Source organism: Populus trichocarpa, chromosome 2 (genome assembly GCF_000002775.5).
Source record: "Populus trichocarpa isolate Nisqually-1 chromosome 2, P.trichocarpa_v4.1, whole genome shotgun sequence".
NCBI lineage: Eukaryota > Viridiplantae > Streptophyta > Magnoliopsida > Malpighiales > Salicaceae > Populus > Populus trichocarpa.
In genome coordinates, this window is record NC_037286.2 from 12,581,124 (window position 1) to 12,597,777 (window position 16,654).

The 16,654-nt window shown below is 32.5% G+C and overlaps 1 protein-coding gene and 1 pseudogene across 1 annotated transcript; one reads left to right on the forward strand and one right to left on the reverse strand.

Moving 5' to 3' along the window:
- The first annotated feature begins 8,358 nt into the window (after positions 1-8,358).
- Positions 8,359-10,042, forward strand: LOC7457359 (WRKY transcription factor 22). Its single transcript, XM_006386554.3, has 3 exons — positions 8,359-8,933; positions 9,055-9,165; positions 9,335-10,042. Exons 1-3 carry the CDS (start codon positions 8,479-8,481, stop codon positions 9,831-9,833), a joined length of 1,065 nt encoding a protein of 354 aa, XP_006386616.2. The 5' UTR covers positions 8,359-8,478; the 3' UTR covers positions 9,834-10,042.
- A 134-nt stretch (positions 10,043-10,176) lies between these two features.
- On the reverse strand, positions 10,177-14,270 carry LOC112326681 (pentatricopeptide repeat-containing protein At3g61520, mitochondrial-like; annotated as a pseudogene).
- Between the last annotated feature and the right edge of the window lie 2,384 nt (positions 14,271-16,654).

Below are 16,654 nucleotides of genomic sequence, written 5' to 3' on the forward strand. Positions count from 1 at the left end.
AATTTCTACCTTCACCACCTAGTTCATGAATCGCACACCAATGGGAAGAAAAGTGTAGGTAGCGATTGTGACACCTGGTACTGCATCTATTATTAGGTGGGGTGCCTCTATTTTTACTAGTGTGGCACATCCCTCCCACTATAAAGTGCTCCCTCCCTCTTCTAGTCTATCTCTTAGCAACGGATAGAAAGATAGAGGAGATTGATTACTGAAGAACGTTTAGTGGATGGTTAGGTTTCTTTTTTATGGCGAAGCCATCTATGAGTAACATCTCCTTTGTGCCAATATCACTCATCTCCTTTGTGCCAATATCACGACAAGCTGACACTTCCCTTGCTCCTCCCTGAAAAAAACAAAATCAAAAGATGTGCTGAGACCCCACAAATCACTAGTGTGTCGCCGTGGTCAATCGATTGTAAACCACCAGAAACTCTTTTCAAGTCTATCTACCCATACGTAGGGTTCAGGAGGCGTAGCTGAGTGTAAATGTTTGACCATCCAGCTGGGGACTCGACTAAAGCCTCAAAACGCCTGCCTACATAGGATGGGATACAAAATAAAAAAGAAATATCTAGCAAGCACACCAGCCTCCACCAAAGTGCCGAAGCAAGTGCTTCACAACTCTGTCAAAAGCACATAATACGTTGGAAAAGTGTGGATAAGAAAAAGGGATAGGTTTTTGTTACGCGTAGTGGTGGCGGAACAATTCTGAAAACTCTTCCTCTCTTACAGTAGTACCACCATCGCCACTTGTGTATCTCGTGCCTTTTTTTTTTCCTGCTCTAGTTACTCTCCTTCCCTTTTTTTCCCTTTAAAAGTTTTGAAAATTTTAAGGATCCATCAAGTGATGGAACTGGACTTGCTTGTTACACACCACGTGGAAACTGGTTTTGGAATTGGGTTATTGATGAACTGACAATGAAGTCGCGCCCTCAATCTAAACCATGAAGTCGAAAACATATATTTTTATTTTGTTATAGAGATATTAAATTAAAAAAATTAATAGGGCTTGGTTTTTCATTAAGATACATTGTATCGGTGGATTAAAATAGTATAATAATTATTTTGTTCTTTTAAAAAATAAATGATAGCTATTAAGAGTAATATGATTTTTTTACAAGAATCCATTAATTATTATTATATTGATATGAGACAAATCAATTTTTTAATTATTTTTAAAGCATAATGAAATAATTAAATCACTCTTAAATAATGAAATATTTAATCTCATATGCCTTTTTTATTTTATACATTTTTTATTATTTTATATTAGAGGTTAATTATGGTTGCTAAGAACAAGTTTTTTTCATATAAACATTTCATGTAAATATTATTTAACTAAAATTTAAATAAAAAAATCAACCAATTTTTTTTTTTAAAAAAAAAAGTTTAGGCTTGCTTGCATGGCTAGATAACCAAAAACCTAACATCGCAAATATATATATATAACAAGTTGTTTGTTGTGTCATGCTCTGCATAATTTTCTTGTCATCAAAATAAGAGATTTTTCAACACAAATTTATTTTTCAATTTATTTTTATCTAAAAACACTCTATAAACCTGAATAAATTTATTTCTCACCACAAAAAAAAAAATTTAATCTCTCTAAAAAATAAAATGAATAAAAATAAATTTAAGTACCCAAATCTATTTTTTTCTGATATGGTTAAAAAATAACATCACCTTCATTGAACTCCCTTAAAAAAAAATACATTGACACCGATATCAATCTTTTTTTGTAGTCGGATTGTGACCATGTGAACACTTTTTCTCTTTCCCCAATAGTTTCTAAATACTTTCTCTAGTCTCTCCATATCAGAGATTGAAATGTTAAAAAAAAAGAAAGAAATTTGGAGTCAAAATGTGTAATGCTAAAACAACAAGGATGAACTAAAACTTTAGGAAGCAAATTGAAGTTTTTCATGCTTTTTTTCAAATGGGGTTTGTTTTTTTTTATTTGATCATTTTCTTAAATAGAATTAAAGTTCTCTGTTGCAAAATCAGTTTTTAATTCATCATCTAAATATTCCTCAATATTTTATATACATGAAAGAAAAGAAAATTAAAATAGAATCTCCACATATAAAACCATATTGATGAAACTTGAGATGATAAAATTGTAAACAAAAACAATCTGATGACCAAACTGTAAAAAAAATGCATCGTTCATATGAACAATGCACAATGAATTGTTTCCTTTCACGATGTTTTGTAATGTAATTTAATTTTCCTGGGATTCTATGGTTTTTTTTTTAGATATATATACCCAAGCCTTGTGGAAGCATTTCGCGACTACTAGTTTGTTAGGGAGAGAGATCACATACATGTTAGAGAGAAGACTTGTATTGATAAGAGCTTACGTGTTTGGAAGTGTGGTTATGATTGCTTTTTAAAATGTTATTCACTCGGAAATATATTAAAATAATATTTTTTTATTTTTTTAAAATTATTTTTAACATCAGCACATCAAAATGATCTAAAAACATCAAAAAATATTAATTTGAAACAAAAAAAAATAATTTCAATTTAAAAAAAAAACATTTTTAAAACGCAAAAACAAATTTATATATAACAATGAACAACATCATCTTTCTTTTCCATCCCTAACCAATTCACCAACATTTATATTTTCTTAGAAAGAGCCAAAGGAGCTTGGAAAAGGAAAGGCTACTATGTGGGTTTGTTTGGGAGTGTAGTTGTGATTAGTTTTCAAAATGTTTTTTATGCTGAAATATATTAAAATGATGTTTTTTTAATTTTTAAAAATTATTTTTGAAATCAATACATCAAAACGATCTAAAACATTAAAAAAAATTAACAAAAAAAAATTTAATTTTTTAAAAACACGAATTAGCATGCATTTTCAAACACTATCTGTGTTAAGTAAACAAAACGTGCCGAATCTCTGCATAAATCAAGATAAAAATAGTACGGCTAAGATTATTATTGACTACCATATTTTCTCAATGTAATAAGAAGAAAATTCATTGTCACTAGTTCCCTTGTCGGAGTGAATATGGGAAATTATGTCTTTTATTACATAATATTTATGTTGATCTAAAATTCTTTTTAAATTAGAATTGCGTCCTGTCAGATGGTTTTAAACATAATTAATGTTAAAATTGTCTCTTTATACAAAGACAATTCTGTCAAGATTTTGAATATCCAGACAACTTTCCCTTTTTAAAAAACTTCCCCTTTCATGAAACACTGCTAACATCAAAGAACTTATACAATAAACTATTTTAAAACAAGAGAATTGATCTTTATTTCAATCCATATTTTAAAATTTACTTTTTCTAAGTTGATTTCTATATTTTTTATATTTTTACACAAACACAAATATATATATATATATATTTGTGTTTGTGTGTGTGTTAATGAACACTCCTTTTAATGCTCTTTCTGCATTCTTGGTTCATGAATACTGCAATTTCGGTGGAAGGACAGAGAATATGAAGTGCGTGTTTGATAATGTTATAGATATTATTTTTAAAAGTATTTTTTATTTAAAATAATATTTTTATTTTTTAAAATTTATTTTTAACAATAATATTTTAAAATGAATTAAAAATATAAAATAAATTAATTTAAAATTTAAAAGAAATTAAAAATTTTCAAAAACATAATACAGCTAGGAAAACACAAATAGAGTTTGGACTCGCGAAAGAACACGGGGGATGGAAAGATACATACAGGACACAGCATGTGACAATTTTTTTCAATTGACTTGTCAAGCTTTTGACCAATCACAAACAAATATCAATCCACTTCATTAGAAAAACATGATTTGGTCAAAACAAATGAATTATTGTGAAGTAAAATCGGGCTGGTTCTTCTTCAGCTCACTTTTAAGTCGTGGTCCCCACACGCTTGCAATTCAATGCCCCTCGTGCCACCCACGTCTTTTGGGCTCAAAATGTCTCCTCCATCTACGTCATTAACCCGCCCTTCTCGCATCATCTCTCGTCACTTTGTAAAATAAGTAGATGCCGATACTATGGGGTGTTTGTTATAATTTTTGTTTTTAATGTTTTTTAAATACATTTTTAATTTTAAAAAATATTAAAATGTTTTTTTATAATTTCAATGTATTGATGTTAAAAAATATATATTTTTAAATAAAAATTATTTTCAAAACCATCATATATCACAATTATTTTTGTCGTCAAGGTGGATATAAAAAACAATTAATCAAACAATTATTTTTCTTATTTTATTCCAACTTAATTATACTATAGTGAAAATACATTGTTAGTATAGTGTAACTCTGGATGGAGTGTATTTTTTTTTCTAAGAAAAAGAAAATGATTTGAAAATATTTGTACTTATAGATATGATGTTTTTATAATTTTCTTGGGTTATGAGTCTTATTTATTATTTATATATATATATATATATATATATATTTAAATATATTTAAAAAATACATATTACTAATTATTCTCTAAAAATACCATGAGATTTCTTAAATGCAGCTCCAAGAAAATAATTATAAAAATTAGTTAAAAACAAATTCTGAGCGCGAGACCCAGTAATCAGTATCATTGGATTCGTAGGAGAGGGAAAGTTCGGTACGCCTTGAATCACGAGGCGCCAGTAACGGCAATGACTTTTTCTCGACAAAGCTGTGGGCCAAACCAAATCTACTAGCTGGCAACCCACGCGAAGTTAACACCGTCTATTTTTCTTTTTCAGTTGATGGCTACTTCCAATTATAAATTGACCTCAGAAAGAGAATAACGTAGTGGACATAATGAAATTTGGAGTGGGAATAGAAAAAATCATAAGTGTTTTCCAAAGCCAGTGGTTTTGCACGTGTGAAGGAAGTGATGGGCAGAATCTGGTGACGCGAGCTTCAGATTTACAGATAGAAAGAAAGTTAAAGGCACTGACGATGGGCAGGCAGAATCTGAGCAAGAAACTGATGGGTGCCAGAAGTAAAGTTACATAATATCTGCTGTTCTTGTTTACGTAAACTATCCGGAAATTTTATAGTGACAAGGTAGAGATACTAATAAAAAAATAATTATAAATTATATCTCAAGATGTTCTTTATCAGGGTTAGGAGTTCCGGTTTCTTTTTTCAGTTTTTTTTTTAAATGAGGATAATAAGTAATTAATAAAATATTACTAGTTACTATTTAACACCATGACAATTTCTTGAACTAGTCTTTATTTTATTATTTAAGGATAATAATTGTTAGCACAATCCATTCATTTAATTATTTTTTAAAAAAATAAAATTAAAAATAATATTTAACAATGAAATACAAAGGTCAATGATTTGATATAGAATAGAGATTTACTAGATATGCCCGTGCTATGCCGCGGTCAAGTTAATTATTTTTTTTGGTGTAAAAATAGGATATCCAAGTGATGGTAGTATTTTTTAAGGAATAAGAAAAATTTAGGATTCGGGTTATTGATTTGAATTAGTTCATAATTTAATAATATAATTATAAAAAAAACCGATGAAAAAAAATAAGACAATGATCAATCAATAAAAAATAAACACTTGTCTATATTATAAAAAGATACCTTTTAAATATTCTTAAAAGGTCTTAATGATCTTATTTGATAATAAAACAAAAAAATTAAATAAGAATAAGATAACCTCAAAAAGAAGAAAATGAAAACAAAATTGAAGTTTGGTTACCAACAAATCAAACACTCAATAACAAATTAAAAAAAAATCAATTTTTTTTTTAAATCTAACTCAAGTGAGCATGCTAAATTCACGGTCCTGGTTGTGAAATATGAGATAACCCTATAAAAACAAACCAAATAAAACAATGAATATCAACTCCTAAGCAAACTAAACAATGAAATGCTAAACTAAAAAGAATCAATTTAAAAACAATAGGAAAAAAAACAAGTCAGTTAGATTAACTTGACTAACTCGCAACCTAAGATATGCGATTCAGATAAACCCATAGAAAGTAAAGCGGCAAAAATCACGAAGCTAAAGTCTCAATAACCTAATGTTAAAAAATAAAATTGAAAAATATTAAAAAGAATCAAAGTCAAATTGGTTTAATCTTTAGAACTCATAATTCGGGTTAGGAGACTTGGTTACCCCATAGAAGAAAAATCCAAAAAAATCATGAAGAAAAAATCCCAATGATCCAAAATTAAAAAAAAAATAGCAGTGAAAAGAATAAGGACCAAATTTGTTATAATAATTAAATGAAATAAATAAACGAGGGAAAAATTAAAAAATAAAATAAATCAAGAAAATAATATAAAAATAGCAATAAAAATAACATGAATAAAAAATTGGTGTACAAATAAAATAAAATAAAATAAAATAAAACAATGAAGGATGAAATTGAAAAATAAAATAAATCAAGAAAATAATAAAAAACAAAAAAAAATAGCAATAAAAAGAATATGGATCAAATATGTTAGATGAAAAAAACAATTCTAATTTTATAAATTATTTTAAATAAAATAAATTATAATAAAAAAAATAGGGACCGAAGTTAAAGAAAAAAAGGAGTTCTTTGAAAAATTAAAGGAGATGGCATGAGAATCAAACGGGGGAGGGGGGGGGGAAGAAAAAATAAAAGAAAAGTTAATGGACGCTAAACTGATGGCCTGTTAGCCACATAAATCACCCTAGGGTTTGAGGGGCCGCTGAGATGATTTAAACATAACCCTTAAAGCATTGTAAGTTTGTCAAAACAACATGAGTGTCTCCCACTAGTTGGTGCATGTGTTGCACGTACTAACTATTTTTTTAAAATAATATTATATATTAAAATACTAAATTGTTCATCTTTCAACTTGATTGTGATAAAAAAACCAACTTAAAAATACAAAAAATGCCATAGCACGTAAGCTTAATAATTTTTATTTTATTTTAAGGATAATTCTATCATTTACTATACTTAAAAAAGAAGAAGATTAAGAAGCTAGTTCAATGTTAATTGTTTTTAAGGGTATTTAAGTAATTTTACCATACTACAAAAATATAAAAAAGCTTATTTGTCCTAATTAATTTGATAACAAGAGTGATGTAAAAAAAAAAAAGGATATTACCTCATCAACAACATCATCAACAAGACCATTGGTTTTTGTTGGGAAAAATAAGAATATAAAAAATATTATTTTAATATATAGTGTTTCGTGGCTCGAAATATAATGAATTACTTATCTTTTATATATATACACACACACACATAAGTTCTAGAGAGTTGAGCAAATTGTTAAAATAATAGTTAAATCATAAAAGATAAGATTTTTATGAACCGAAAAAGATGAATTTGAACCCAATGAGAAATATCATTTGAACATAAAACTAAAAAAAATAAACAAAGGTTGCAAAATCTTGACATACACGAGTTGCACTACTGAATTTAAATTTCTTTTTTGGGAATTGAGTGTGACTAAAGGATATTCTAAGTAATTAGGATATTTTTCAAATTGATTTATTGTTTTAGGATATTTTTTAATTTGATTTCATTTATTTAGTAAATTCTTTTATATTTGATGTTTTTATCTTCTTTCATTTATTTAATTTTTAGAGAGTTGTAGGTTTTATTGTACTGATAAATTTTTCATACTCTTCCATATGGTACCAAAACTTGAAGCTCTCATTTGGGATTACGGTTCAAATAAAGGTTAGTTAAAATTTAAATTTTTTATTTAAAATTAATTTTTTATATTTTTAAATCGTTTTGATGTGCTGAAGTGAAAAATAATTTTTTATAAAAAAAATATTATTTTAATGTATTTTCAAGCGAAAAATACTTTGAAAAATAACCATTACTACACTTCCAAGTACCTCTGAATTCATTAAATTTCTAGTGCTTCATTATTATACCATTATTAAATTAAATTAGAGACGATAAATATAATAAGATTAAGTTAGTTAAAAGTACCATTTTCTCTTATAACAGAGATTTTTCTTATGACTGCAGTGTACCTCTATATTCGCAACAACAATGTAGAGAATAGAATCACCTTAAAATTTTCAGTAGCAAAGAAAATAAAGGAACAAAACATTTGTTGTAAGTTCGCGATGAGAAAAAAAAAAAAAAAACTTTAAATTGGAGCGCCTATCCATTCATCCAGACACACCCAAAAGTAAACTGGCTTCCACTTTATTTTATCTCTTCTCCTTTGTCGGTAATTCACAAGCCTCCACTTACAGGCATACAGACAGACGCCGTGTAGACTTTCCAACACTAATCCAAGGCAGAGCCACACAAGTCACAACCCAACCCCACACAACCCTTTGACATTTTCACAAGTCAACCCCAAAACCAGCACTGTTTCTCGAAAGCAAATGACAAGATAAACACCGAGATGCCAAATTGCCACTCTCTCTTTTTCTATATATTATTGCTTCTCTCCTCATCACAACCCCTAACCCTCTCTCTCTCAAAAAGTCAGCCCTTTCTTTTGTCTTCTCTCTATAACATCAGTCGCAGAAGGAAGGTGTACAGATTCACAGACCTTGTCTCTGAAGCCATGGAGGATATTGATTGGGATCTTCATGCTGTGGTCAGAGGCTGCACCACCTCTACCTCCACATCCACCACAGCCACAACCACCATCAACAGCAACAGCAACAGAAACGGCACTACGAGTGGTTATAGATCAGATTATTATCCTCAATATTCTTGCTTTTCTGGTTTTGGCAGTGAGCAAGTTGGCCATCTTTTCTCTCATCCAGATCCCTTTGAAACAAGAAATGTTATTGGAGAACTGGATGAGCTTTACAAGCCATTTTTCCCCAAAACTCAGCCCCTCCTTTATTCTCCACAAGCCTGCACACCTATCTCTTCGTTTTCTTCGTTTGCCAGTTTTAACAAGGATTTACAAACCCAGCCAAAACAACAGCAAAAAAAGTCACAGCCTAAGCAGTCTCTTGCCGGTTCTGTGACTAGCAGTGGAAATTCTCACACACCTCGATCCAAAAGAAGGTAAATCTGCTTACTTTTCACTTCTAGCGAGCAAAATAATTTGATTTGGTAGATAGTCATCAAAGAAAGACGACTCTTTTGCTAAAATATGGTTCATTTGTATATTTATGTCTTGTCACAGAAAGAACCAGTTAAAGAAAGTATGCCAAGTACCAGCAGAGGCTCTATCTTCAGATGTGTGGGCATGGCGTAAATATGGGCAAAAACCAATCAAAGGCTCTCCATATCCAAGGTAATATATTATGTATCCGTGTTGAATTTAATCAAAGCCTGCCTTTTGTCTTGGTATTCAATAATTATGCCTGCTTTTCTCGTTTTTTTCTCAGTCTGGTATCAAGTCAAAGCTTGTAAATTTTCAATATCTATTTGATTGAAACTTTCGTTTGTTCTGTGATTAACAGGGGCTATTACAGATGCAGCAGCTCAAAAGGGTGTTTGGCCCGGAAACAAGTGGAGAGAAACAGATCCGACCCAGGAATGTTCATAGTGACGTACACAGCAGAGCACAACCACCCTGCCCCTACACACAGAAACTCTCTAGCAGGTAGCACGCGTCAGAAGACCTCAACACCACAAGCTGGTACATCTAACGATTCTAACAAACCATCATCGCCAGCCCAACCCACTTGCTCATCTCCAGCAACTTCCCTGGAAGATGAGCTACTAGTTCAAAGTACTACGGACACAGAATTAAGCAGAGAAGAGAAAGATATAACGGAAGACGACGATGAAGATGAGCTTGCTGGATTCTCAGAGATAGCTGTTAGTGATGATTTCTTTGCGGGTTTGGAGGAATTTGTTGTTCCGGCTACCGGATTTTTCTCTGATCATTTTCCTGCAAGTTTTGGTCTGCCTTGGCATGCTAACAATAATGCTGCCACGGCAGCCGGAAGTATCTGACATTAGCTAAGAATAGCATCTCCTACATTGGCCTTGAGCTTTTCCTTTCTTTTCCCGTTATGTATACACTTGTATCATTTTACTAGAAGTAGGATCTCGAAGACATCAATGCCTTGTGCCTGTGAAGTGAATGGTGTAGGCAAAAAGGAAAGAGTTTATTCCTTTTGTTGATCTGTAGATTGTTAGTAAAATTAGAATTAGTTTGTTCACTATCCAACTCCCCCCCCCCCCTTCTTTTAAGGTATTAGTCTTGACTATTTACGAGGGTAGAACTTTGGTTGAGATGAATTCTTGCAATTGTGTGGTAATTACTGGTAAATTTCATGTTTCATGTTTGAAAGAGAAGATGACAGCAAGAGATTAAGAAAGTTTATTCCCATGGCATATTTGCCTCTTCAACTCAATAATGAAGCACCCACTATGTTGTACGGCAGCCGCAGGAACTCGGACATAAAACGTTTTTGACATCTCCTTGGTTTCTCAGGGAGATCCAAGCTGTGTACATGAAAAATAAAATAACACTAAAAATGAGAGGAAGGAATCCATCATTGATCGGATGGAGTCGTGGGATAAGAACGCTCATATTGATACCCTCTGGATGCGGTTCTCTAAAACAAGCCCTGCTTGAAGCCCCAACAAATATCACAACCTGGAGGGAGAAACCGTACAGACAGGAAATTGGAGAGCTTCCTGGTCTCTCACAAAAACTGCGAACTGACATGTATGCAAGGTTCACGTCCTCGCAGAGGCTTCCGGTGCAGCGGAATGAAAAACGTCATATCCCCCAACAAAATTTTCAACATCTCTGTTTCACCAACTGCAGAGAGCCACTCTGTGAGGATCTCCATAGTTATATAATCAGGATTACAAGCATGCTCTTTCATACATGAATTCAAACGCCTTTTCCAAATCTTTCTCCTCTCTAAGGCCTTTGAATATAGCGTTGTATGTGGTGGTATTCGGTGTTGACGCTCCTAATTTTCATATCTTCCATCAAGGAAACAGCAGATTCACTTCATTGTTCTTGAACAAAGTCTACGAGTATGTTGTTTATCAGTGTTTGGTGGAACCTTGGATGCAGCTTTCATGTCTTTGAAAATCTCCATAGCTCCATTCACATTTCCATTTAAGCAATATGCATTTATCAGAAAGCTATATGTAGCAACAGTGGGCACCACACCGTCCTTGATCATCTTTTTCAGGACTCTCTGGGCAAACTTTAAATCCCCAGTTTTGCTGATATAAAGCAATCAAAGTGTTATAAGCGATAGCAGGTTTCAATCCAGCTTCGTCCATTTCCTTGAGCAACGCAAAAACTCTATTAAACTTGTTCTTCCAGCAAAACCCTCCAATCAAAACATCATAGCACACCGTGTCAGGGCGGAAGCCAACCTCTTTCCACTTCGACAAGACAAAACTGCCACCATCCATCCTTCCATCTTGGCTAAAACCAGAGATCATGTTATAGTAGACAATTGCATCCGGAGAACATCCACTTGTCAATATTTCATTGAAGAATTCCATTGCGTTTTCAAAGTTGTTCACGTTACAGAAAGCACTGATCAAAGCAGAGTAAGCAACAGCATTGCCTCTCAACCCTCTCCTTCGCGCCTCAACAAAGAACTAAACCACCCTACCGACTCTCCAAGTTCTACACATTCCACCAACCAAAGTACCAATAGTGACAACGTTTGGTGCAACCCGCTCTTTATTCATCTCATAAAACAGCTCCTTTCCTTTTGTTCCTCACCCGCTTTACAAAGCCCATTGATCAAGCAATTGTACGTAATTGTATCAGGAGAACACCCCTTTTGCAATCTCGTTCGTTCCATCAAACCCAATCCCTCTGCTTGCCTTCCAACTTTACAAAGTCCATCAATCAGGGTATTGTAAATAACAACAACTGGTTCAACTGAAACGCTTAAGCCACCACTCTCTTTACCTCCACTCATCTTTTCAAGAACCTCCAATGCAATCTTAGTTTATTCTTTAATAATTATAAATTCGAGTACTTTTTCAATATCATTAGAAATTTATATAGCTATTAATTTTAAAGTTTATAAAATTAATCAAGATATGTACAAATTAATTCAAATATCTATATTAATTAAAAAAAAAACCTCTAACGCAGCGTGATTCTTCTAAACTTGCACGTGTGATAAATAAGAATCCCAAAAGTAACAACAGGGCTGAATATCCATTTCCACCATCTTCGCCATTAGTCCGTTCATTCTATTAAAATTGTCCTGTCTTGCGAATCCTGTCAATAATGCATTGCAAGTATCAGATTCCAAGATAGTCCCCAATTTAATCAATTCATTTAAAAGATCCCAAGCTCTATTATCAATCGAGACATCCACAACGAACTAATAAGAACCCCATGCTCACCAAACTTCAACACCAGATTAACAATCTCGTCACCTAAAACCCCTCCATTTCTTTCTCCTTCAAAAAAAGACGAAAATATAATGTTTCCTGTAGCATCGTTGGGGACAACAACTAGACTCTTCATTTGACATACATTTCATCAAACACTTTCAATGCATCTTCAAGACGCCCAAACCTCATCAAAATACAAAGCCAAACATTTTGAACACTGGTGTTTTTAACATATGGGACAAGTTCATTGAAGAAAATGAGAAATCCCTCAACCAATTCACCCGGACAAATATTGCATCCATGAAATTCTAGTTTTCCTTTTTATGACTCCAGTTTTCTTAAAAAATTAGAGGTTTAATCTATTTCCAGATTAAGAGCTAATTTTGATTTGTTGAAACTTTGTTTGTAAATGGATTTGATACCTTGGTTATCTCATTTTAGGTTAGAATTCAAGCAAAGCCCACACAAAAATGAAAATAAAAATTTTGCCATTGATACATGTCCAAGACTCAACGAAATTACCTAGTTTTGATATGCAAAAGCTAGCTCAAGAATACAATACCAACCAGCAAACATCAAAGATGATTCTAGCAAATTTCACTTGGATTGACATTTTTGGTACCTGCAGATGACTATCGAAAACAGTATCCGGATCCATCATTACTGCTAATATCCCTTGAGTTTTGCTGCACAACAGGAAATAGACACGAACACACACAATGGAAGCAATTGTAATCTTATTGAAGTTTTTTGGTCATTTATGTCATGAGTCTGTCCGGTGAATAACCTTCTGGTGATGAAGATTAATTCATATTCCTGCCATCTATCTACCTAAAACGGATCTAAGAAACCAGCGAATCCATTTGCAAAACCAAAGCATTTTAACTACATTGACTTGGCTTTGTGCTAAAACTCAAATCACTCCTGATAGACATGGCTCAAGATCAAATTTCAAGTTATATTTTAATTTCTATTCATTTTTCTGGCGGAGAGGGGGGGGCGGGGGGCAGATACAGTTATTTCAACAGCAAAATGTAGATCACTGTACTCTTCTTTCTGGTCAGGAAAAAGGGAATAAGAAGCACGTCTGCTGGATTGACTACAATCATTTGCTGGACCATTGCTTGATCCAGCAGTTTTATTTTTTTCACCTGCTGCAGCTGTTGAAGCCGCTGCCTTGTCCAAACCTAACTCTTGCAATTCGCTAATGAAACCATCTATCTCAATTTCACTAATTTTATATGAACTGTGGAGAGGACCAGGGAATGAACCATTTGTCACTTCTTCCTTGTATTCAACTAGAGTTTTGTTGATGACATCTCCAACACGTGCATACTGATTACAGAACTTTTGCGCAACCCATAAAAAGTAAAGCAATCCTTCTTTGAGCATAAAGAACGTTAGCTATGCGTAGGAGATCGACACACCAGGGTGGCAATTATAGGATGAACCTTGGCATGATGAGGGTGTCGCATCATTCCCAGCAGGTCGTGGTAAACTAGCACCTGCATGGAAAGAAGCATTCAATCCGGAGTAAAAAATTAAGAATGCAAGCTTGCAAGTTTCCTGAAAAGAAACATAAATTACAGAGCTATTTCTAGGTATTCATGGGTGTTTGAAATTGATAAATGGTCAACGGTAAAGCTCTTCTCGATAGTGAGAAGCCACACAAGGGGTAGGTATTCCATCTGCTGTGAGATTTTTACACGCATACAATTCCTTTTAAATTAATTCTTTGCTGTAACTGTACACACTACCCCCCACATTTATACAGTGAGTTTTAGCAGCAGCAATTCTCGACGATGACCCTCCTTCCAATTTAATCGCGTCCATTTCTCCATACTTCAAAATCCTAACGGCCGTATCAAGTGCCTGCTCATAATCCAGACTGCATCAAAATCACCAACCAATTCCTCACTTAAAACCCACATCCAAACCAAGAGAGTAACATTTTTAGTTTGAAACTTTAATGGGTTTCTGGTCAGTCCCAAAAGGCAAGTCACCAACAAGAAGCGGTCTTTCGGCGCCACGAGCAACAGCTCGGCAATGACCAAGCATCTCATCGAGAGAGATAGGGAGGGTGGTGTCTGTTAGGCTACAGCCTAATAAGTTAAGTCTATAAAGAAATAAGAGAGAAGAAGAAGCAGAAAAAGAAGAAGAAGAAGAGAAGAAGAGTTGATACAGAAATTGTACTTCATTCATTACCTGTCCTTCCAGTTCTGCATTTACAACTTATATACATGGACTTATTGACTTCAACTGATCTTTCTAACTAACCCAACTGAGTATAACAGTCTAACAACTAACCGACTATAAATTCCACGTGCCATATCCAACTGTTATTCCTTCCCACCTATTTACCACATGCCAATTACCCATCCTTGATATCTAGAGTCTAGACCATAATGAACTCAGGATTGTAACAGTGTCATGGCCGTGAACAACCATAGAATCCGAGTAGCTAAGTCTGTTTATTTTTATGTTCTAAAAATATTTTTAAAAAATTAAAATTTTTATTATTATTTATTTTAAATTAAACTTTTTTAGTATTTTTAAATTTTTTAGATATTTTAATGTTAAAAATAATTATTAAAATTATTTTAATAAATTTATAAATAAAAAATATTTTAAAAAATAACTACTGTATTTCAAAAACATCATACCGGCTGTGTCTAGTTGTACCACATAAGGGTAGTCGTAGGCGGGAACAACAGTAATGGGTGTTTTTCATACCTAAAGTTTTAAGCTTCGTGGGTGTTAACATTTTATTTTAATACCTTGAAAAATATACTATTAGTTATAATTTTATTTTACATATCGAATAAATAATTTACAAAATTAATTAATAAAAAAAGTATGAAATATTATATGTTTATTGCTGTAATTGATTAGTATCTAAAGTGCCCTTCTAATTTTGCATCTTCTTTTTCCTCATGCCTGCATCTTATCCATCCGGCATTTTTTTTCCTTTCAAATCCATGATAAAAAAACCCTTAATGAACAATTTCCCACACCTAGCATACTAACGGCATGGATCTAAATTGCAGCCTACCCTTCCACCGACACAACCACTGTTCAAATTCAGCAGCCGTCCTACAGTCACGCTAACACCGACCACCACTAAACCACCACCACACAACCATATTATTTATCGTAAATTCAACAACACCCATAAACCAAACCCTCACACATCCATCCCTCTCTCACTCGTAGGTCTCCCCTTTAATTCCCACGTGCAAAACACACCAACGCCAATACACAACACCGACCATCACTAAACCATCAACACAGAACCATCTCTTATACCATAAAACCTGCAACACTCATAAACCGAACCCTCACCCATATCTCCCAGTGCGGGCCTAACCTCACTCTTTTTATTTATTTATTTATTTATTAATATGCCCCTCTTTTGTATGGATTATTTAGTTTACCTTATTTCTTTTATTTCGACTTAAATCAACACTCTTTCTCTCCCTGAATTTTTAAATTATTTTATTCAACTTCTTTTTGTAATAATAATTATTTTTTATTTTGTAGAATATTTAAAGAGATTATTATAATTTATATTTATATTTTTTTCTTTTATATTTGATAAGAATAAACTATATTTTTATGATGTAATTTTTTTAAAAAAATTGTTTGTTCTTGATGAGAAAAAATAACCTCTACAATAAAAAAAAACAAAAAATACATAAATTTACAAGAAAAATAGGTGTTAAATGTTTGCATATGCTACACTCAACATCATGGCAATCTTAAAAATTTAAGAAAAGATATAGATATCAATTTGGTTTAAGGAGTAGCCACCTAGTATTATAGTAATTGATCAAAAGAGATTCTATGGTATGAGACTGATTATGCAAAAGGAAAGATATTATCACCCCTTAAACATCCTAACTGAGATAGGCTTCATCGTTGATTTTGTTTTAAATTGTTAAGGATTTGTTGTATTATCCTACCAATGGTTTGCTTATAATATTTCTAACTCTGACGTCAATAAATATTCAACAACAAATACCTCCAACTTTAACGTTGGTAAATATTATATGAAAAAAAATGTATGATAGTCCCCGACTTTGGTGTTAGTGAATATTGGGGTTCAAAATAGTTTCCAATTCTAGTGTCTAAAATTCCTAACTCTGACGTTAGTGAATACCGAGAGTATTTCTAATTTTGACACTAGTGAATACAAATATTCTTGACTCTGACGCCAATGTATTAAATAAGTAAAATTTGAATTAAAAGCAAAACATATTTTTGTATTTATTTTTTTTTGCAATGAGGGAGCCCCTTTTTTAATTTCAGAGAAAAAACTGGTATATATTTTATACTAAATTCATGTCTTACAGTATAAGTCTGCGGCCTAATATTAAGCAAAATTATTGAAAAAACATGCGAGGGACCCACAGATAAATTCAAAATGATCCTTGAATTTTTTT